General features: G+C 41.3%; 1 protein-coding gene across 1 annotated transcript in view; it reads right to left on the bottom strand.

Annotated features, from left to right (window-relative positions):
- The window catches only part of LOC147021243 (uncharacterized), a 107,872-nt gene that overhangs the window by 14,844 nt on the left and 67,949 nt on the right, over nucleotides 1-25,079 (bottom strand). Inside the window, exons 30-35 of the mRNA XM_085891033.1 lie at nucleotides 11,386-11,472; nucleotides 11,041-11,286; nucleotides 10,466-10,583; nucleotides 10,230-10,357; nucleotides 7,761-7,957; nucleotides 7,412-7,544 (exon numbers count right to left, since the gene is read on the bottom strand). Coding sequence (XP_085747159.1) covers nucleotides 7,412-7,544; nucleotides 7,761-7,957; nucleotides 10,230-10,357; nucleotides 10,466-10,583; nucleotides 11,041-11,286; nucleotides 11,386-11,472 — 909 coding nt within the window. The remainder of the gene's footprint in view (nucleotides 1-7,411; nucleotides 7,545-7,760; nucleotides 7,958-10,229; nucleotides 10,358-10,465; nucleotides 10,584-11,040; nucleotides 11,287-11,385; nucleotides 11,473-25,079) is intronic.

The raw sequence follows: 25,079 nt of genomic DNA on the forward strand, positions 1-25,079 counted from the left end.
TTTTTGTGTAAATTGCATTGTGTCTTTTCTGTGTGCATTTGGTGGAATTGTATATGTGTGCTTCCCGTGTGCTGCGAATAAATGTGCTTTTGTGTTGAACTGTTTCCCGCTTCGCTTCGTCATTTCTCCCATTGAATCCTCATCTTGCTTCACGTAAAGGGTTGGTGGTGGGCTGAATACGCCCGATAATTAATCGAACCGTCGAGGTCGACGATAACACCGCTCGGTTATTCTGATAGTACGGAACGGGTCGCTTAAGTGGCCCGTGTCCGAAGTCGACCTGCGGCGAGGTGCGATCGCCCGGTCTACCCTCCGCGTGGGTACTTAGGTAGGTCGAATTCGGCGAGCAACCCTATCCCACGCGGGGGCTGATTGGCTCGATCGCGGTGAGACCGAAAGGTCCACCCGTGACTGGTTCCCGGCGTTAGTCCGAGAGGGTCACGACTGGATTGTCCGTCCGGTGGGCGACGTGCCGCGATTCCAGTTACGTGGCCGTCAGCACGCCGGCGGGCGCGGAATCCGCAACACTGGTGTCAGGTCGTGCGATATAAACTCATCGCCCTCCTCGCGGCACTGGTATCGGAGAACAGGAAAACGGGCTCTCCTGTCTCCGGCTAAATTCACGGGAATCGGTCCAGGGGTGAGAGAAGCGACCCCCGATTCCCTCCAAATTACGAGCGAGCAAATTAACCCTTCACGAGAAGCAAGATGGCGTCTCAAGGCGAGCGGGAGCCGGGGGTATTAGAAATGTATATGTGTAGTAATGTAGAATCCATGGTCCAGGATGGAATCCCCGAGCAGGAAATGTTGATTGTGCAGGAACACGGACTCGCCCAACTGAACCCAGGGCCCGAGGTGGGTGCGGCAGCGGCCGCGGTGTATGACACCTCCCCCCCCCTCTCCACCAAGACCCTTCCCCAACCCCTGCCGAAACGGCTCACTCAAGCGCACCCGACGTGGCCCAGCTATGCGCCATGCTGGCGGCAATGACAAATGAAATAAAAAACGAAATGAAAGGCATGAACGAAAAGATGGATGCGAATACACAACAAATAAACGAAAAGATGGATACAAATACAAACGAAATGAAAGGCATGAACGAAAAGATGGATACAAATACAAATGAAATGAAAAACGAAATGAACAAGCAAATAAACGGAATGGAAACAAACATGAAGGAAGAAATGAAAAAGTTCCGGGGTGAGACGCAGAACATGGGCCGATGCCTGCAGGCGGGCATGAAGGCCGTGAGCAGGGAGCTCAAAATGGCGACTCCACGTGTGGGAGCAAACGAGCTGGAAGGGGGTGCAGCGGCTGACAGGCCCGCGGTGGAGGCGGGTAAGAAAATAATTCGGGAGACAAGAGACGAGGTGAAAGTAATTGGGAGGGAGAGAAAAGAACAATTAATACGGAAAGCAAGGATGAGGTACGCGGAGATCGTGAAAGAGCAAGGAGTGAAAAACAGGGAAGGACGGGAGCGACTGAAAGAGAAAGCAAGGTTGACCTACATAAAGATAAGGAAAAGACGCCAGAAAGAAGCAGAGACCAATAAACACGATGAAGACGGGGTAAGTGACGCGCACACACACACGGAGGTAGTGGAGGACAATGGGGGTGAGCTGGCGGACTGTGTGGGGACCCAGTGCGAGCACCTGGATGGCCTCCTCCAGGAACGAGGGGAGGGAGTATGCCCCCTTGAGGCGAGTCACGACCAGGTGAGTTCGGTCGTGCTTTGCGAGGTTGAGGGGAGGAGTGCTGTGGACAGGTGCACTGAGAGCTTGGGGGTATAGAGGCCCCGGAGACCCTTGTGGGGACACGAATCCCCAGTGTGGTTGTCCCTGTGTGTGTGGTGCAAGGCGTGAGTGCATCCCCGTGTGTGGAAGCGACCCCGTGTGTGAGTGGTGTGGTGGCGATGGTGCCGGAATATGTGCTTCCCAGCACGCCGTGTGTGGATGAGGCACGGAGTGTGGATGAGGCACCGCGGTTGAGTGCCCCCGCGTGTGTGGATGAGGCACGGAGTGCGAGTGAGGCACCGCGGGTGAGTGCCCCCGCACGCGTGAGTGAACGGCCGTGTGCAAGGTCGCTGTGTGCAAGGGAGACCGTGTGTGTGAGAGAGCGGTATGTGAGGGAGATGTCGGTTGGCATGCGGGAGCACGCAGCCGCATCTCCCGGTGTGAATATAATGGAGTGGACTGTGTGCGTCGTAACACGCAGGTATGCGTGTGTGGAATGGAGACGGAGACGGCGACATGGGAGAAACGAAAGCCGAGTAGCGGCTGTGGTTGTTTCGGGGACCGTGCCGGGTTCACCCAGCAGTGAGCACGAGGTTCGTGCTGTGCAACGCACGAGACCGCCACGTGCTCGCTTGCGAGAGTGAAGTCCCGGTCCGGAAACGCACGCGGTGGATTTGCCGATCCCGCGGACGGACAAAGTTTAGGCAGGTAAATGGATTTGGACCGGACGGGTTCTCCACGCGATCGTGTGTGTTAAGCTCCAACGGGCAAAGCACATGTGTTCGCGTGGGGAACCCCTCGAGACGTGGGGCTTGTTTTTTTTTATGCGCACAGTGACGTCATGGCTGCACGTGGGGTTGGAATCTGGCAGGAGGGGTATCTCTGCCGGATGGTCCCGTCCAAGGAGGGACGAGGAACACGTGCAGCTGCATGACGTCACGGGCAGGTGCAAAGTGCGCGAGCTCTGAGTTGCCGCGCAGGTGCTGCGCATGAAAAAAAAAGGAAAAGCAAGCCTCACTTTCGGGTGTACAGGATTCCTGGGCAAGGGGTGGAAGACCCCCTTGGCCTGGGCACAGGATGGAAACTAGTTAGGGGGAAGGGTTAGCTTAGTTAGACCGACTTCATGGGGCAGGGGTAAGTCCTCATGGAGTCCGTGGAATGGATTAGTTAGAGGGATTGTAGCCAGATTTAGGTTGGGAAATAAAATGATTTATTTGGAGACATGGACAGACTTGTGGATGTGTAGAGTTGACGTAGCTTAGCGACGTAGTGTTAAATGGAACGTGCTGTAGTGTAAGGGACGATGTGGGAGCACGAGTTAGTTAGGGGATGTAGTTAGAAGAATGGCAGAGTTCAGCGGTGAGTGTGTTGAAGAGTTGTGAGGTGAGTACGTGTACATGATGAGTGAGTAAGGCCAGCGGGTCTGTGTGAATGGAGCGAATGGGGAATGCATGGTGCGATGAGTGATTGGGGGGAGGAGTGACTCCCGCCCAAGGGACCCCGGGGTCAGAGTAAAGTGAGTTAGCTGGGTTAGTCAAATTGAAAAATGGAGGTCGTTTTGCTGTTGGTGGGAATGTAGGCTCGAAACCCATTTGGAGGGGTGCAGGAGCCCTGTTGACGGGCTTGGGAGCGTGGCTGCGAAAGGTGAGTATCGCTGAGTGGGTACCCCGGGCACCAGGCTAGTCGGCCGCGGTAGGCCATGGGCCCATGGGGGGCCGGGATAGAGTAGTGGGCACGGGTGCGCCTGCTTGGTGCGGGGGCCCGGGGCGCCATTAGCCGCGTGGGCAGTGTTGTGGGCACGGGTGACCCTCGGAAAGGGGCCCGGGAGGCCGGCCTGCCACGTGTGCGTTTCAGGGGAGGTGCCATGGGGGGCACTCCCCGGTGTTAGGGAGCTGGTAGGCTCGGAGGCAGTGTAGTGCCCGGGGTGCCATAGCGGGAGATTCGGCAGAGGGTCGTGCCTGCCAAAGGGAGCCACGTGTCCCAGCCAGGAGACCGTGTGAGGGCACGGAGAGAAAATTGGGGGGCGAGGCCCGAAATTGTGAGGACACCAACACAGGCGACGGGAATCTGGGTTGTTAGAACCAATAGTTTAAGCGAGAGGCGCTTGTTGAAAGCCCCGGGGTAGTTTAACAGTTAAATGGTTAGGGTAGATTAGGAAGTGTACCCCTCCGCACCATCCATCCCCTCGCTGTCGTTGTGGGCCGCTGGACCCACTTTGGTTATAGATCGCCGAACTCTGGGGAGGCCATTCTGAGGCTTCGTTGGGCCTCGACACAGGACGTTAGCTCTCCCTTATTCCCCTCCGGGAAGGGAACGTAGGGGTTGGGAGTAGGCTAGGTGACAGGATAGGTTAGCCGAACAAGGACGATAAAGGGGGTTAGGGGACGATTTATAGTGGGGAAGTAAAAATAAAAACAACAAAAAAATAAGTTGGGGCTAAATTGGGGTTTGACAAATTAAGGGAGTGGGTATGTACAGTGACAGGCAAAGGCGATAGGTTGGGAGGGAGACAGGTAGGTAGGTCCGAGCCCGCCTTCCAAGTGGCCAGCACCACCGCACTCCCTCCACCAACCTCCACTGAACGGCAAAGGCTGGGCAGCTTCATCTGCTGGCTGTGTTACTTCAAGGCCTGTGCCGGCCCACTTGATCGGCAGCTGTTGTGTTGCTGCAAGGCCTGTGCCGGCCGGATCATCTGCAGCTGTGGTACTTCAAGGCCTGTGCCGGCCAGTTCATCTGCCGGCTGTTTGCCTGCAGCGGCCTTATTCTGCGTGCTGAGTTTGCCTGCTCACCTTTGCCATGCCATGCCCACTGCCCATGTTCACCAGCCCCGTTCAATTTTGCTTTGCCCCCCCCCTGTTCATTTCCATGTGCGCCAGGATCAAGGCAACAGTTTGCAAGCTGCGAGAACTGCCCTGTTGGCAGCTACAACACGGGCCTGCAGTGGCGGCCCGTGCACCGTGTTTGCGTCCAACCATTCATCCATCCATTCGTTGTGCTCATTGCGTGTGCCACTTGAGCTGGCACGGAGACTGCGTTTGTGCAGCCCATGCACCGTTGTGGTTCACTGCGTTCAGTTCAAAAGGGAAGGCCTTGGACTGCGTGTGAGCAGCCAGCCACGTTCCCTGTCACCTGCATTGTTTAAGCCAGAGACTGCATGCGGGCAGCCTGGCTCCCTGCTAACTGCTTTTCTTTTGCAGAGTTCAATGATCCTGGGCCATGGTTTAGTGTAAAATTTGTAAGTTAAGGTAAGATGTACTGTAAATATGAGTGCGCCCCCGGCATGTTTGTCTTAGCGCCGGCAATTTTATTTAAGTCGTCCGTGTGAGTGAGTTTGTTTAGATAGTTACGCAGCCCTCAGGTTATTTATTTTGGGGACACGAATACCATGAATGTCGCACTCAGGGATCCATAGGTAAAATGTACTAGGGGAAAACTACACATGATGGCACACGAAAATTTGACGACTCGGGACGAGTCTGTAAAAAGGGAAGGGGGTAGTGTTGTGGTTACCAAATTCACAAACCACCATTCAGGTCCCTTAGGTGAGGTATCTCGGCAAGTATATGTGTAGTTAGGCCCAAACCCGTTGTCTAGTGGGAATACATGTCATTTATGCGTGCTGCGACTCTTCAGGATAGCCGTTTTTCTTTTACTATCTTTAATTTGGACCAACCGCCATGATTACCACCACAATCACAACATCAACCACCAACCACAACGCCGCTTCACCACAACCGCCACGACCTTCACGTCACACCTCGCAACCGTAGCATCGCCACCGTTCTTGCCCCGCTGTGGGTACCGGTGTTGGACTCGTGCAGGGCGCGCGTCGAACAGCGTGTACAAAATCACGGATTTTGTGCTTCAAAAACGGATCAAAAACGACACACGCCCACTTTTTGCCGTCCAATCGGTGAGCGAGGGGCGATTTGGCCCCGCCTCCAGGACGATCGATATATGCAAATTTGTGGATCAAAAAGCCTTCACGCCCACTTTTTCTCGGGCCAATGGGGAGCGAGGTGAAAGGTCAAAGGGAGGGGGTCAAAGGCGAAGCTACGGGGGGATAAAAGGACCGTGTTCGTCAGTCAGGAGAGTGGAGGGTCGGAGAGTCCAGAGGAGTGGTCGGTCGGAGAGTCAAGAAGAGGAGAGTCGGAGAGTCCAGAGGCGGAGAGTAGGAGAGTCGGAAGCAGAGGGTCAAGACTTCGCGGGCGGTGGAGCTGCTCGTCGTGTGCGTTGGAGTCGGAACGGAGGGGACGAGCTGTGGAAAGGCGGCGACACCAGACGAGGGGGTTCTCGCGTCGTGCAGGGAGCTGCACCCGAGGGAGGCCGACAGCGCGACCTGGCCGAGGTGGAGACGCACACCAGGGATAATAAAGATCCTCTATACCCCGAGCATCAGCAACCCCCTCCTGTTTCCCCCCGCGCTGAGATAGTGCGACCAAGGGGGCCCCTTTCCCACCCCCTACCAGACACCCTCCGCGAGGCCCGCGGGGTTGGGGCGCCATCGCCGCTCCGCGTCTCATCACCAGACGGGTAGGCGCGACCCGGTCTCGGCCTCAGGCCCGCCTCATCCTTGAGGGTATTTCTTTTCCTTGGTTTTGGGTATGTGTTGTCGGCGCCGTCTGTGAAGTAGAATTGTATAAGTGTTGCCGTGTGCTCGGTAGTCGGTATTAGCTCTGCATTGTGTTTTCGCTTTTATATTTGCTTTTTGTGTAAATTGCATTGTGTCTTTTCTGTGTGCATTTGGTGTAATTGTATATGTGTGCTTCCCGTGTGCCGCGAATAAATGTGCTTTTGTGTTGAACTGTTTCCCGCTTCGCTTCGTCATTTCTCCCATTGAATCCTCATCTTGCTTCACGTAAAGGGTTGGTAGTGGGCTGAATACGCCCGATAATTAATCGAACCGTCGAGGTCGACGATAACACCGCTCGGTTATTCTGATAGTACGGAACGGGTCGCTTAAGTGGCCCGTGTCCGAAGTCGACCTGCGGCGAGGTGCGATCGCCCGGTCTACCCTCCGCGTGGGTACTTAGGTAGGTCGACCCGGCGAGCAACCCTATCCCACGCGGGGGCTGATTGGCTCGATCGCGGTGAGACCGAAAGGTCCACCCGTGACTGGTTCCCGGCGTTAGTCCGAGAGGGTCACGACTGGATTGTCCGTCCGGTGGGCGACGTGCCGCGATTCCAGTTACGTGGCCGTCAGCACGCCGGCGGGCGCGGAATCCGCAACAATATATATATATATATATATATATATATATATATATATATATATATATATATATATATATATATATATATATATGCTTCACCTGCTCGACCTCACTTGTGCACATTATGGGCCTACATAATCCTTCGAAAAAATTTGGTCATTGTGTGCTGATACCCTGACCAAATTCTAAAATACTGCCTTAATCTATGGGGTCATTACATCGAAGGTGTCACAATTCAATGGTACTGTAACTTAATCACAGTTAAATGTGAATTATATAGTGAGAAAAAAAATAAGATGGACACATAGATAGATTTGTGAAAAATAGAATAAAGCGTGCTTATAACAAACTCCATATGATGTTATTTGAGTTGCTTTGAGTACAACAGTAAGAACACCAGAAACCTTTGTGAGATGTATGGTTGTTATAGACTTACACAGGCATGAGAAAATGTCTTCCATTTACCTTCTCCAGGTCCACCGTCAGATCCTCCACCTCACTCTGCAGTTTCTGCTTGGTCTTTTCAAGACTGCAGCACTTGGCTAGAGCAGCCTCCATAGCCTCCTCAGACTCCTGCAACCGCAGTGCGAGCTTTTTCCTACAGGGATGCAGGGAAAGACAATAATAACACAGTCAGAATCAATCTGCTATGATGCCAACCAGACAATTAGATTACAAATAATAAAAAAAGGACACCAGCAATCATACTCAAAATAATGACAATCTCAATTGAAAAGCACCTCAAGTATGTGCCCGTAGTGTACCCATGATCTGTAGGTCAGCCATCATCAATTACAGTCTGACAACAACTTACTTTGACTCCTCGAGCTCTTCAAGCCGTGTGATGCCATCAGCCTCATATTTACTCTTCCATTGAGAAACCTCCCCATTAAGGCGCGAGATAAGGCGCTGCATCTCAGCACGGTTCTCCTGCTCCTCATCTAGCTGCTCCCGCAGTAATTCACAGTCATGGCGTGTATTTGCCAAGCCTAGTGATAGACCTGCCTTGCCCTGCAAACATAAGGAGGAGGTCGATGGTGAGGAATATTGATTTTTTTTTTGCGGTGTTTTGCAAAAATATATCTGAGTAATATCTGCATTTGATGGAACGACCACTTTCTTCAGATTTCCATGATTCATTTCTCAACTAGAACTGTTTCTGGGATAATGTGAGAGGAAGCTCATGATGGTTTGTTTGTAAGAGTAGCAGAACGGTGAGATTCCCCTGGAGGATAAGTGAAGTAAGAGTTTCGTTTCTTTAATAAAACACGACCATTGTAATATAACACAAGCCACACGTCACCATGTCCAACCCAAACACAAATCCAGCCACATCTGTGCCCCAGAAATACAAAAACAAGAACTAGCAAACGTGCCCACTCACCTCTACACATACAATGCCAGATCACTAGCATATAATAAAAAGAGTAGAGCAGACCAGCAATTATGTAATTGGTGTTAATTGCTTAAATTAAAATAAAAACGCTCCTCAATTGACCTCTCACACCGGCACATGACCGAAAATGAATTCGTTGGGAATAAAAGTGCACATGTGCCAAGGCTTCGGCTCTATTGGCCTGAGGAAGCGGGCTGTGAAGCGGGTGAAATGTCACCTGACCAAGTCTGCTCTTGCTTACTGTTCAAATTGGCAGAGTCGATCTAGTTTACTTTTGTCTTTATTTTTCATTTATATGTTGACTGTTTTTTGACATTTGCACATGGTACATGCTTGGCAGCCTCGATGGAATGTGTTTCTGTCTGCCCTGTCACTGATCATCCACTAATAAGCGATGAAACTGGTCTGGTGGCTAAGGGAGTGCGTAGCATTGGGATTTTCATGTGTGTACGATTTGTGAATGTCTTTACAGCTGTGGAGGAACTCTGGGAAGGGTTTGAAACAGCAAAGGGCTTACCTCCCGTAGCCTTTCATGGTTGCTTTATGTAGCTTTCCTTGGCTGGAAGAACATGGGGGTTAATTATGGAAATCCTAGTCACCTCGGGTAAATGATTGGGTGAGAGCTCATTGGTTATTCCCTCCAATTACAACACACACACACACACACACACACACACACACACACACACACACACACACACACACACACACACACACACACACACACACACACACACACACACACACACACACACACACACACACACACACACACACACACACGCCTTGTGTTGGCTTAATAGTTTGGGTGGTGGTTTTGGGATCCTCGCATCCTGAGTTCTAAATCCCACTCGGCTGTCGAATTAATACCAGGTGGAGTTGACGCTGCCTCTCATCCTTCCGGGGTTGGCAAAATGAGTGCCAGCTTGCTGGTATCCTGTGTCGGAGTGATGACCTGTCCAGGATTGTGGCCAATAGCCAAGGAGACTGCTTAAGCAGCACCAAGGCTCTGCACAGAGTCTGGTCCCAATGGATGGATGGATGGATACATATACATGCACTGCAATCATACAATTTACATACAGTTATGATCAAAAGCATCAGTTCTACAACAATCATCATCATTATGCCATCACTGTTACAATGAGCTCACTGCAACCTGGGTTCCTGCAGCATTTCAACGGTCTGAATGGCAGGTTCATTTTGCCATCGGCAGAAGTAAGAACACAGCTGTGAATGATGTTTAACCCTGGTTGGGGATCATCAATACAAGTATACAACATATTGCCCCAACAGTCTGCCATAGCTTGAACATCTTTTTGATTTATCGGTAGCTTAACCAGGCAACAAAACACTTTAGTGTCCACTCGGGGTTTACAGTTTCATAGTGACGTCATGATGATGCATATTGTTGGAGGACTGACTTTTGTGATCTTGAATTCCAAAACCACACATTACATTTCCTTCGCTGTGCTATAGCAATTAGTTGTGCTATAGGAAGACATTTGCATCTGCGTACGACAGGTGATGTTTGTTGATCACAGATCATGCAGTAATTGCTGTAATATAATTTGAGCTTTTGACTTTATATACACAGCTCGAGGAATGAACCACACACACACACACACACACACACACACACACACACACACACACACACACACACACACACACACACACACACACACACACACACACACACACACACACACACACACACACACACACACACACACACACACACACACACACACACACACACACACACACACACACACAACATTTCCCAACAAGGGCATTTTGCCACATTTTCTTGGTGAAACAGTTCAACATTTAGAGAACCGTATTCTGGTTTTCGTATGTTTTGAGCATTACTTTGCTACAGACCTTAGTCTCTTCTTCCAAAGCTCTTTTGGTTTCTTCCAACTGTGAGGACAGTGTGAGCCGCAGTCGGCTCAGTTGTGAAATTTTATTCTCAGCCTCCTCAAGACGTCTTAGGTTGTCACTGTTTTCCACTGCAAGTGAAAATTCCGATTATGTGTCAAAACAAAGCTACCAGCCAACAATGAGCAAAGAAGTCAAGTGCTTCACAATAGCTAAAGGACACCGTGCTGAACACTCACCCTGAAGTTTGACTTTAAAATTATTGGTGTCATGGAGGGATTTCTGCAGCTCCTCGCAGCGTGATGTGAGCTCGTTTAATTGGTCCTCCTGCTTCCGCATAGTCAAATCTGCTGCCATCTGTAGGATGTCATAAAGACAAAATTAGTTATTTTTATTTCATTTCTTTTTTGTACAATTATTTACTGTAACTTTGTTACAGTAGTGAGTCAGCTGGTATGGATTGAATGTGAATGCATGCAGCATTGAATCGTCAATAATTTCTTATGTTCTTCAACAAGTAATCAAGAACAAACTGAAGTTTTATTTTTGCAAACCTGGCCTCTGTCCATGTTCCTAGTGCTTTAGTTTCAATAAGCTAACAGGGGTCCAATTTACTTGTGAAAAAGTCAAGGGGGCACTACTGTGTACTGCTTTGCAGGAGTGAATCTGTTCACTGCAAGCTTAAAGTTTCGTAATGCTCTTATGAGGCTCATAGGCCCCAGCTCACAACAATGGATATGTTGACAATGAGGGAGAACAGTTAAACAAGTAAGTGAATTGTAGGACAATTATATAGGCATATGGATTGTCTCACCTTGGCCTTCTGATTAACCTCCACTTGGGAGGCAAGATCATCGACCTCCATCTTCAAACCTTGCTTGTCTTTCTCCAATTTACTGCGTACACGTTGAAGGGAGTCCAGCTGCTCAGCCATCTCTGTCACAGCATCTGTGTGCCTCTTACGTAAAGCAGCCACTGTGGCTTCGCTCTGAAGTGCCGCTTCCTCCAGTTCTCGCCGAAGCTTGAGAACCTCTGTCTCTCGCTTCTTGTTTTGCTCAATCTGCACACAGGGACAATTGGTGAGATTTCAATCCCATTTCCATCAATGTGTCAACTAAACTGTAGAAATATATACTCTCAGATCATGAAGATGACACACTTGAGCAGCTGTGGCTCCACCAGCCTCATCCAGACGCTCAGTGAGTTCCTCTAGTTCTCTTGCCAAGTCAATTCGCTGTTTCTCCACCTGTAATTATAACAGTGGAAACAAGAAGAGGGATAAAGATGCTTTGAAAGGTGTCAATGGACTTTTCAGTCAGTCAGGTCGGCCTTTGGGCTACCACTGGCAACATGTAACCCAGTGCTACCTGCCACATGGACAGGTTGTCGGCGACTAAACCGACTCTATGCATTGGCTTGCCAGTGGGAAGGATGACTGTGACACCCTGCAGGACTAAAAACGATACCTGACAAAGGGTGAATGAGCTCCCTTTCGGAGCGAATGGCCAATCAGTAAGGAAATGGTGTTTTCAAAAAAATACCAATGATCCGGATGGACTGGTTCGTGGCAACTCAGCTAGCCTGGAAGTGGAACCCTTGTTGGAGCAAATGCCTTCAAAAGGAGGATGAGCGAGTATTAGCCAATGGCAACCACAAAACTACATCCGTAGGGAAGAGGGTGGGTATGTTGTTACTGAACCCATGGAAGGCATGTACCTCGCCTTGTGTTTGATGCAGCAGTCCAATTCTGTGACAGTAGGGTGAATATACTGATTCTGGCTCACTTTTCCCCATGTAAGTGAAGGGGGATTTTCAGCGATTCATTTTTTTTTCCCTAAAAAGTAAACCCCCTTTTTATCCCAAGGTATATTTATTTGTCTCCCATTTTAACCTTGGGGCACTCTTTTCAAATAACCAATGCAATAAGATAAAGATTTGTTCAAGTAGTACAGTAGTAATGTGATTTGTTAAAGTTGATTCTAAAGAAATATCTGAAACATGTAAGCCGAGGGACACTCTTTTTCAAATAACCAATGGATATCACCCATTGAACCTATAAACATTAGTTCATTCTCAAATTCCTTCAATAGTTTAATCTTCTTTGCACAATAATCACCATTTTAAATATTTAAAAATAAAAAATTTGAATCTTTATATTTTTTAAGATACCCCTTTTTCTGCCATACAAATGTATAGGGAGAGCTCTCTGACTCGAGACCCATTAGAACAAAAAGAGGAGAATTATTTTCTCTCCCCCTCTGACTCTTACTCCACTCAAAGGTGAGCCAACGGATGGGGGAAGGTTTTTAAGTGTTTTCAGTTCGTGCCATGAAGATGATGAAATATTTTGTGAGAGACAAGGCCTCGTGGTTATATTATAAATCAGAACACTAACAGGCTCATAAACGTAAGTTTTATCAAAAATCATTCAAAGCATTTTCATTTTGTGTTAAAAATGGGTAAGTGCTTAAGAATGTATCACCCACGCATTTCCCAAGCTAAGCTGTCTTGCCCGAAACGTCATTTCCCCGTGTGGACACACGTCCTGAAAAAAAATCCAACATTACACAATTTTACTTCCTCAAGTTGTTTTATAAACGAGCCGTCAGTCGTAAACTTTGTCTGAAAGCTTTATAAATTTTCTCATCTTGTCCTATTGAGAAGCGATTGAAACATGATCTATCTTTCGTCTGAAGAAGAAGAGAATCCATGACAATATCGGTAAGTTTGTTTGTGTTCTTCCTCTGAGAATCACAGTGAAGCAACTGATTATTAATTAAATCACTGTATGACTAATATGTATTGTTTTTGTTTTTTTCAACATTGTCTCCAAAAACAACATCGTTGATCGCCGATGTTGAAAATGAATTATCCGAATTACACGATGTCTGGGCAGAGATGTCTGATTTTGTACAAGAGATTCGGATTTTCAGGGGAGAAATGAGAGAAATAATTACCGACCGGAAGACATTGCTGTTATCTCCTATAATCTTGAAAGATCCGACTTCAAGATGATAAACACACACGTGCACGTGCATGTGTGAGTGTATGTATATCTGCTTGTCTCTGTGTTCATTTCTATATCTGTCTCTGCCTGTCAATATGTCTCCTGAGTTTTAACACATTATTTTTTTAATTTTTCACTTTAAACACCCGTCTGGATGAACCAAGTGCACAAGTTAATCATCTGCAGGAATCTGACCTGGCACTCAAGACATCTGAAGCAGACTGCTTGGATATATCATCTGTTTTTACAACTGAATATTTAATATTATCAATGTTGATTAATTATAAATGCTTTCCTTACAATTATCTGATTATTAACTACAAAAAGCGAATCAAGGACATTTAGGGGGAGGAAGTGCGCCCCCAACGACCCATCACTCCCTCATCCCACCCCCTCCCCTCCCCGTGTGTGTGTGTGGGGAAGGGTGGGGAGTGGGATGAGGGAGGTGGTGGGTCAAAGTTGGGGGCGCACAGATGGGATGAGGGGGGGGTGCGGCTTGTGTTGGTGGGGTTTATGTGGGTGGGCTTGTGTGGGATGGGCTTGTGTAGGTGGGGAATTCTGTGGGTGGGGTTTATATGGGAGGGGCTTGTGTGCGTGGGGCTTGTGTGGGAGGGGTTTACATGGGTGGGGCTTGTGTGGGTGGGGTTGTGTAGGTGGGTCTTTTGTGGGAGGGGTTGATATGGGAGGGGTTTGATGTGGATGGGTGGATGGGTGAATGTGTGGGTGGAGCTTGTATGGATGGGTGGAGCTTGTATGGATGGGTGGACAATTTTTTTAAATTAAATAAACATGTTGTGTGTGGGGAACTAATTAACTATTCATTATTTATGTGAATATGATGAATGTGGGTGGAGCTTGTGTGGAGTGGGGTTTGTGTGTGGAGCTTGTGTGGGGTGGGGTTTGTGTGGGTAGGGTTTAAGTGGGTGGGGTTTGTGTGGGTGGAGCTTGTGTGGGCAGAGTCAAAAAAATTTCAATTTATCTTTGTCTTTTGTAATTCCTGTGAATAAAATGAACCTAAAATCTCTTCCCCTTCAAAATCATATATCTTATAAGTCCAAGGAACCGTATCTATTACATCAACAATTTTAAAAAGTTCGTTCATCCATCGTTTAGTATAACCCTTTTCAAAATGAGATTTCCATCTATATATTCTTACGATATCACCAACTTTGAACTTAGGTTTTCTGACATTAATCTCTTTTTCATATTTTAATTTTGTAAATGTTTCTGATGGTTTCATATCCGTTGACATGTGAATCATGCCATTATACTTATCCACAATATCCTGAATAAAAGATGACCATTGTTGTGAACCGAGTTGTGTGAATTTTTTATATAGTCTCTCTTTTAAGGTATGATGAAAACGTTCAACAACAATGGCCTTTCCTTCATTAAAGGTACTGTATAATGTAATACTGTTATTTTTTAGAAAATTCATAAATGTCTTGTTATAAAGCTCTCTACCCTCATCAGTCCACAATTTTTTAGGTTTTCTCTTACTTTTATTAAATATCTGTTGAAAGGCTAACATAAGAGTATTACCTGTTTTGTTTTTTTTAAGGGACAACGCATGCGTATCGACTCCTCAAATCAATAACGGTTAAAGCATACTTGTACCCCTTATCATTATTGAGTTCAATCAAATCAGCAGACTAGATATAATCTACTTCCTTGGAATAAAGCTTCCTTCTCTGAAACTTTTGTGAATATTGGTTTATGTAATTCATCAGCAAATTGCTCTTCAATCTTAATGACATCATGAGAGCCGATGAGTTTTTTTTTATTTCCAAGCCCAAGATTCAATTTAGCACTGATCATCTTCTTCACGATGAAGCTATCAACTTTTTCTCTCAAGGTTGGATTTTGTATGAGAGAAAAATTATACAACATTTCTCTATCGGCTTCATGCTTTTCTTCCAAAGTTCCCATAATCAATATCGTGTCTCATGCACACTTCATCAACTCTATTGATGGGCTCACTCCATGATTTGGGATTGTCTGCCTCATCCAATCTTTTATCCAAGTTTGTGCCTGGACCACAGAAAGAAAACCCTGGTAGATGTAATTCCCCTGGTATTCCAGTAGTTGTAAATTTACTTCCTGATAAAAACTTCTGTATATCTCCTCCACGTTTGTGTTTGGAGATAAATTGATGTATTTTTGAACCACACACCGAACATATAGCTTTTTGTATAACCCTGTTATTTTTACTTTTAATATATGAAATATTTTTAGTATTAGTTTTCTTTTTACATTTGGGACAATAACTCATTTATTTATGAGAAAAATTCCTGCAGAGTGCAAAAACCTTTTTAGTTTCCAACATGCACATTTGAATCTTAATTTTTTTAAAACATAAAGAATCCGAAGAAATGCCTTCACTCTCTCCTCCATTTAGTTAAGAAAAAAATGAAAAACGAATTATAATCAATATCTTGCCGATGACAATAGTCTTATCGAAAATATTGCTAATAGACTTGTCAATTCTTTGTTTTCCTCCTCGGTGGGTTGAGTTATTTTCTGAATTACCCCCAATCTTTTTTTCATCTCACTGGTTTCCATATTTTCATATTTATTCATTCTTGCTCTTTCTTCCCTCTCCTCCCTCTCCTCCTTCTCTCTCTCTCTCTCTCTCTCTCTCTCTCTCTCTCTCTCTCTCTCTCTCTCTCTCTCTCTCTCTCTCTCTCTCTCTCTCTCTCTCCTTCCTCTTCTCCTTCTCTCTCTTCTCGTTCTCTTTCTTCTCTTCCTCCTCCTTCTCCCTCTCCTCCCTCTCCTCCTTCTCTTTCTTCTCCCTCTCCTTCTCTCTCTTTTCCTTTTCCTCCTCTTCTCTCTCTTCAACTCCTTCCTCGTCGCTTACTATCCTTGAATCGCTTACACCCCATACAATATCATACATTATTCATCAGGATTTCTTGTTATTCCTGTATCCAAAATAATTTTTTTACAACAGGAAACCAATAAAATTTATTTTGCATTTCTAAAAGAGCCTTACGATTTCTTAACTTTATAATTTTTGCATTATTTAACATTCTAATTAAATCCAAAGTTGTTGGTTTATCAACATCAGCATAATGCCAATCTTTTATTGAAAATATCTCATTCTTATGTTGAAGAGCATATTTATTAAAATACCGAATACCCTTTTCTTGAATACCCAACAGAAATGATAATTTTCTTGAAGCCTTCTTGCCGTCATTTATGTATTAGAAATATATGTTAGAATAATATTATGGCACGAAACACCTCCCCATCTTCCCATAGTTAAATCATTTTGTATTTCCTTACTTATTATATATAATCCTGTTTTTCTGTTTTCATGATATAAACTTGGACAAAACCATTATTATATTTACCCTTATTAAATCCTTTTATTTGTTGTTTACTAATCGTGCTTCCACAAAACTCATTCTCTATACCAAGTGGATAATATTCTTCCTTACGAGACTGATTTAATTGTTCCAGGTCTTATAGGTCAAATTTAAATGACTAATTATACCCTAAATCATTCATATCATACCCCCATTGTTCTATTCTCATACAAACGATACGCCCTTCTTTATAAAAATTTATTTTAATTCGAACTGTGAATTCTGTATGACCTGGAGATAAAATCAACACTTCTGTATCTTTGGAATACATGGCCATTTTATTTAAGGATATATATTGTGATAAATCACTTAATCTCACCAAGTCATTCGCGTCAGTTGGGCTTGGATAATTTTTTAATTAATAAGCATTTTTTCATACTAATATTGTTTGTTATACTCTATTTATGTCGTTCAGCCTGTGTCTTTGTGTAATAATTTGATAAATCAATATCCAGTTCTTGGGATATACCAAAGATAGAACCATCTTTACCAACATGTCATTTATATTAGATTAAAAATAATGTCATAAAATTTTTTATTTTTGTTGCGTTGAAATAACACATATAGAAATAATTGACCACAACACTTGGAATTTAATTATTGGACTTGAAATGTTTGATAAACACCGTTCTGTAAGAATTTTATGACTTCAACAGGTGGTGGAAGACCAAAACTATCAAAATAATATTTGTCTTGACCATAAAAAATACAAACCCAATGAGAACCGTTCCCATTATTATCTTCAAAGTTCCCATTATTGTTCAAACGAACAATCTCGCTTTATCAGGCAGACCTTCAAGTTTTTCAGCAAAATCTACAATTACACCACTTCCACTAATTCGTTTCTCCAACTTTTTGTTATGTCTTTCCAATTATTTTTGAGCCTGGAGTTGAGCCTTCCTTTCGTTGGCAGTTTTCACTGCTGTTGAAATACCACCCGTCAATGCTCCAACCGCACTTAAACCAGCAAATAAAGGAATTAGAAATGGCTCCACTCGTCTCTCTTATTGAATATTTTTCAACATTGGTTTTGCCATTTTAATTTTAAGTGAGCCAGTATCATTCAAGATTTTAACCTGTTCTCGTGAGCAAAACATCAATTCTTACTGCTCCTTTTCTCTGAGTATAGGGAAGTATCCACTCGATTCGACTTCATAGTTTCCTTTTGAGCACTCAGGTCAAACGCATAGATTGTATACAAACATTTAAATGCTGTCATATCCAAAATAGGTTCTTTATTTCCATTACTTTCACACACCTTTTGGTAAGACTTGTATGCTTCAGCAAAATCATTTTTTTCCCCAATTAATTTCCAATCTATCTCGTGGATAAAATGTTCCATCTCGAGAAACACGAAGTTGTTTCACCTTAGCATTATCACTCAATGCATTATTCTTATCAGAAACAGTATTGCCATGTTTTTTTTTTAAATGATCCACAGATATCGTGGCTTTCCTTCCAGAACACCCAGATTCTACGTGTAAGTGGTTTGGTTTAGTTTAACGTGTTGACATCTTTTTTTGAAGTATGATACACTGAGTGGTTTCTTTGAATTAAGTCTTCTATTCAACATCTCTTCTGTTTTAAGATTAGGAGTATATTCACTAATTTACCAACTCATTTCATGAATTACAAATTTATTCTGATCACCAAAAGCACGAGCAACACCAAAAAGTAATCTATTTTCATTATCATTCCTTTGTAGTTGAAATGTAATTTTTAGACCATACAGAACTTTATCATGATCACAAAATCCAAATATACCTTTAAGAGGAAAGGCCACAGTAAAACTATTAACTGCTTTTGTATCATTAGTATACGTTCCTTTCCTTTGAGTATATCCAGGGTCTGTGGTTGTTCCCGTTGACATATCAGGAAGAAAACCTTCGACAGCCCCCTTTCCCATTCTATCACTGAATGTATATAGTGTAAATTTCATCATTTCAGATACAGCAGAGACATAATCAACCGCTTCAACTTCTTGTGTTCCAATGTACAAACGAACACTACCAAACATTTTCCAGAAGAAATAATTTACGAGTGTAGCGTTTGCCTTATTCCCAGCCTTAGTCAATGTAAATTTACACAATAAGAAACTTTCGGATAGATTCAAATAAGTTTTTTGATTATTTATTTCAAAACTTTTTGTACCATTTGCGTTCCAGTCTGTTCCAGTTATTGCATTTACCTTGAAGTAATCTTCTTTTTTAGTGGAGTTTGAGATGATAATAGTATCATCCAAATCATAGATACTATCAATTGCTTCCATACTTGTATTTATTTAGGAAAAAAAAGATGTTAAAACTTTTGAAACCCTGACCTAAGTATTTGAATTATTTTCTGTCGTTCTTGGGGGGACAACTGAGTTTTGCCTTTCTTAATTTCTTTAATTGCTTGTAATTTATGAGATTCCTTTTGGGCATCTTTTATGCTCTTTACAGCACCTGCTACATTTCCCACAGTAGAAGCAGTTGAACCAATTAGGTCTTTATGTTTAAGAATAGTTGAACCGATACCCATTAGAGTATCAATTATCCCATCTCCTCTAAATTGATGTCCGACAACCCTTTGTCTCTTAGGTTTATAGTATCCTCTACCAAAATACATACCTTCACCCTTGTAGTATGGGGAAAGGAACATCCCATCCCCTGTAATTATTTTATATTTTCCCAACTCGTGTTTCCTCACAATAACCATCGTATTTATTTATTGAAAAACTTCACGTAGGTGAATTCTGATGGATATAACTTCCCCATTAAAAGAAATCATACGATTATCTTGGTCGGTTATCCTAAAATTTACTCTGTGTATGGTTTTTCCTGACACAGGGAGATAAACCAAATTTTTAGGCTCCATATTGAATTTATAACCAATTGGGGTTGAGTATGCGCTGAATGAAAATATTATATTTGTTTTTATTCTATCATCCTAAGCACCATCAATCAAATCACAGTGAATAAATACCGAATTTATTCCTGAGGATATTTGAATGACATTATCACTGTAAGACGTCCCATTAGTTTCAATCTTTTTTGAGGAGAAACGCAATTACTCTCTAAATGAATTATCAATTGTGAAATCAACCTTGTAGTTATTTTTACGTTTAATCGTTGATTTTGAAGTATGTTTTTGAATATCTATAACAATATTTTTTGGTTAATCACCCTGTTCTTTCATAAGACGAGAAATTTCGGAAGATATTTGAGAAATCTCATATGCTCCGGGTGATACTGTTATCGTTTTGTATCCACTTTCCGGATGAAAACTAAACTTGTCATTTTTATCAGTTATATTAAATAAGGTATTATAAGTTTCCATGGACAATAAAGATGCCTCATATTCTTTTGTTGGGTCAAGTTGTAGTGGGTATTGGAATGAAGATTTGTGGTCTCTTGTTGTGAAATTAAAACTCAGGATTGTGCTTCTCATCTTATTTAATACGAGATAAAATGTCTTTATATTGAGATTTATTCATTATTTTCATGTTCATCAACTGGTCTAAAATGGCTGATGCTTCATTAACACAATTGTTATTTCCAGCCTTCTTACTACCTAACAGCAATAACAATCTATTAACTAATTGCGATGAGTCATTTGGAAGAAAACTTATACCAGAACCAAGGATACTTAAAGCCTGAATAATGTGTTTCTCCTCATTTTTCCTACTTTTACCAGAAATACTAACCCTATAATTAAGAGTGTTCAGCAGATCAATATATACTCTATAATCAATATTTTTCATATCCAATGGTTTATCAATATACTTTGATTCATCCCTCACATTTGAACCTTGTCTTCCATGTTTTTTGAGAAGAAACACTAATCTCAGAGTTAGTTTGACAGGAGGTTGAGCAGAACCCAAGAACTTTAATTCATCATTAAATATCAATGCCTTTTCTTGAACAAGATGAAATATTGCTGGTTGTTCTGTTGGAATGAGTCCTGCTTTGGTTTTTGAATCCGCTGAATATTCATTGTTTTGAAGAGCATTCACAATATAATCAGGGGGTCGATTAATCTCTTCCAGTTGTTGAAATAAACCTTCATCATCATATTCTAATTCTCCTAAATGCTCGAATTCTTCCTCCATCATTTGATCAAAATCTTTTAACATTTGAAGTTTTTTAGGAGTATATTCTACTGTGGGAACTGTGGAAACATCTTTCATTTTTTTCTGGGAAGTTTTTAAAAGTGGTTAAAAAAATTTCTCTTGTTTTCTTTCAAATGCTTCTTCGGCCGTTAGTTTCTGTCTGCGTTTCTTCTTTATGTCTTCCTCTTGTTTTACAACTTTGGAAACCAACTCTTGATGTTCCTTAAATCTTCTTGCTCTTTCTTTCGCATCCATTTATTTATTGGAAAATATCATTTAATATCTCATCTTGTTTCACAACAATATATTTATATTTTTCAGTCGTGTGCTTCATGTAATCCCCAAATTCCTTTTTACTGCATAATGTAGAACAATTGTCTCTCCAAAAATTGTTTATATCTATTGAATTTAACTTGAATAAAATAAAAGTATTAGCATTGTTTCTGATGGAATGACGAGGAAGTTGAAAGTATGATTGACTAAGATAAATACAATTACAAGACAAATGTCTCCCTCTTGTGTAGTAGCTGTCCATTACAGTTTGGTTTCTCTCATTAACACAATCATCAAAGATAACGAGGTTCTTTTTAGATTTATCCAAATCTTGGGGAGACAGAATATCATCTGTATTATCACTAAGAATACAAGTTATCGGTTTTCATTTCTTTTTACATCTCTGTGTATCGCAAAATAGTTGTATTATATCTTCAATGTTATAATCATTTCGGTTTTTTTGAAGTTTCAATAAACTGATTATATCTTCTTTTTGAAGACCAGCATTAAAACCTTATGAGAGTAGTTGGTACTCTGGTTGAAATGAAACTTATTTATTTCTGAGTTAAATCTGAATTTGGGTCCTCGTGGAGGCCAACACGTGCAGCATGGCTGCGAGGAAACCACGATACCCTTTTCTTTCTGAAGTTTCATCCAGAAGGTTTTTATTTTTTTATACTTTTTCTTGTTTCATTGCTTTTTCTAGTTTTGAAAATATTACCAGAAGGAGAGGAGAAACTTTTGTTAGATACTTTAATTGATGTTCTTCCAGGAAAACTAAAAGCCCTTCCACTGAAGGAAGTTGAAGAACTCATATTATTTTCCGTAATTGTTTTTATCCAATAGTTGTTATATTTATCTTTGTTAAATTTTACATCCTTGACATATTTCTCAGTATCTTTTACAAATGAAGAGATTGATTGAAACTTGTCTTTTGTGTTTTGAAACATTGTATTTATTAAGTGAAAAATTGTATTTATTGTATTTATTCATGAAGAAAATTTCAGTTTAAGCAAAGTTTTATTATATAAATATGGTGAATACAATGTACTGCGATGTTTGTAATCACAAATATAAATATGATAAAAAAAACACCTTCAAACCAACAAACATACATTTAATCTATTTCATCAAATATCTCCTCTTTAGTTGGAAAGAAAACATTGTGATATCTGCTCAAAGGATGTTTTGAAGAGTAGTTATAATGGACATCTTCAATCACAAAAACACAAGAAAAATGAGTTTAAAGTAAAGGGAGACTATTATATTGAAAACACTGATGGGGCATTTAAAGGGCATATAAAAATAAGGATTTTTCAATTTGGAGAACCTGGTCCATCATCAATAGCTGAATCAATTGAAATAGTGAAACCTGATGTTGAAAAAGTTATTAAAAAGACATTGAAAGAAATCAAAATTTTAAAGTTTTATATGGGAGTGAAAATGATTATGAAAAGACAAGATGAAGAACAAACTCCTTATATGAGAACAGTTCTTCATTTTATAACATCATTTCAAGATTTTTTGAATAGTGGGGTTTATGAAGAACTATCAAGACAAGAGGAGGATGTTGATAATACAGTGGTAGGAAGTGGATTTAATATTTTTTTAAATCATCTTTTTAGATATACACATTCTAAAATCAAACCCTCTTAAAGCTTCTTCTTATATTGAATTACCAAAAGAAATAAAACTAAAGAAGGCAGTTGTTAATATTAAGACCAATGATAATAAATGTTTTCTCTGGTCTTTTCTTGCTCACTTACATCCACCAAATTGTAATTCAGAAAGAGTAAAACAATATATGAAATATTAGAATACTTTGGACATGAAAGATTTTAAATTCCCAATGCCACTAACAGATATTCCTAAATTTGAGAAAAAGAATAATCTTTCTATTAATGTATATGGATTAACGGATACAAACAAAGTTCAAATATTAAAAATTTCAAACAACTATAAAAATGAAGAAACACACATTGATCTTTTATATTTTAGTGTTGGAAAGAATTCACATTATACATACATCAATAATTTATCATGATTAATCTCTTCTCAGGTATTCAGAACAGCAAACAAAATATATCCTTGTAAGCGATGTCTTAATTCATTTCATACAAAAGAACGATTTGAACAACATTCAAAATATTGTAGTAATCATAAATCAGCTGTAATTACAATGCCTAAACCTGGTGAAAAGATTTCTTTTGAAGATTATTATAAATCTATCATGCACCCATTTGTGATATACGCTGATTTTGAATGTATCCTAAAAAAGATAAATACTGCTTCTTCAAATCCAAAAGAGTCACATACAAATAAATATCAAAAACGTATTCCTTGTGGTTTCTGTTGTTGTATGAAATCATCTGTTGGAGAAAAGTATAATAAACTTGAACATTATAGTGGAAAAAAAGCTTCACAAGAGTTTGTAAAACGATTAGAAAAGGATTGTATAAGACTAACTAAATTAACGAAAGAAATAAATGAACCGATGAAATTACCCAAAGAAGAAAAATGAGAATTTAGAAAGAACAATATCTGTCATATTTGTGAGGAGGAAATTGAGGAGTCTAAAGTTAGGGATCATTGTCATCTTAATGGTAAATATAGAGGTCCCACTCATTCCTGTTGTAATCTTAATTTTAAATTTCCTTCTTTTATTCCAGTGTTTCTTCACAACAGCGCCAACGATGATACACATCTATTTATAAATGAACTTTCAAAAACATCAGGGAATATTTCTGCCATAACAAACACAAGTCAAAAGTATATTTCATTCACAAAAGTGATATTCACAAAACCTTTAACTCGTATTAGGTTTCTAGATTCTTGCAAGTTTCTGGGAACACCACTAGCCGACCTAGCATCAAATCTAACCTCCACGGGCTCTTTTCCAAATCTTAATTCATTCTTTCCAAAAGAGGAAATTCTAACTAAAGAGGAAATTCAGATTAAAGAGAGAATTCAAAGTAAAGAGGAAATTCGAATTAATGAAGAAATTAATGAAGAAATTCTAACTGAAGATGAAATTCTAATTATAAAGAAAATTCAAACAATGAATGAAATTCTAACTAAAGAGGAAATTCTGATTAAAGATGATATTCTGATTAAAGAGAGAATTCTAACGAGAGAGGAAATTCAAACAAGGAATAAAATTCAAAGTAAAGAGAAAATTCTTACAAGTCAGGGAATTTATCCTTTTGATTACATGGATTCATTAATGGGATTTAAAGAAACACGACTTCCTTCAAAACAAAGTTTCAATAATAACCTTTATGAAAAAGAGATAAGTGATAAAGAATATAAACACGCACAAAAACTTTGGAAAATATTTCACAAAAAGAACCTTGGAGAATATCATGATTTGTATCTAAAAACAGATGTTTTATTGTTAGCTGATGTGTTTGAAGCTTTTAGATCACTCCGTCATAATAAAAATTGTTATGGATTAGATCCTGCCCACTATTTCACAGCTCCTGATTTCGCTTGGAGTGCAATGTTGAAAATGACAAAACAAGATATAGATTTAATCAGAGATGTAGATATGCTTTTGATGATTGAGAAGTCTAAGAGAGGTGGAATATCACAAGTATGTTCAAAAAGATATGCTAAAGCAAATAATAAATATCTTCTAAATTATGAGAGTGAAAAAGATAGTAATTATTTGATGTATTTTGATGCTAATAATTTGTATGGATGGGCAATGTCTCAATCTCTGCCTTATGGTAAATTAGAGTGGTTGGAAGAAAAGGATATGAAAAGGCTTTGATGAATATTGTTATTTCTTCTCAAGAGGAAATGAATGAGGAAGAAGAAGGTTATTATTTTGAAGTTGATTTGAGGTACCCAAGTGATCTTCATAATAAGCATAAAGACCTTCCTTTTGCATGTGAGAAAGAAACCCCAAAGAAAGAATGATTAAGTGATTATCATAAAAGTTTTAACATTGAAGGCAAATCAACAGAGAAGTTATTAACAACATTATATGATAAAGAGAGATATGTTTTGCATCAGAGAAGCTTGAAACAGTTTTTGAGAGAAGGATTGAGAGTAGCTAAAATTCATAGAGTTTTGAAATTTAAACAAAGTCCTTGGATGAAAAAGTATATTAA

Source organism: Eptatretus burgeri, chromosome 8 (assembly GCF_056783735.1).
Source record: "Eptatretus burgeri isolate ZD-2024b chromosome 8, Ebu_testis_v1, whole genome shotgun sequence".
Lineage (NCBI taxonomy): Eukaryota > Metazoa > Chordata > Myxini > Myxiniformes > Myxinidae > Eptatretus > Eptatretus burgeri.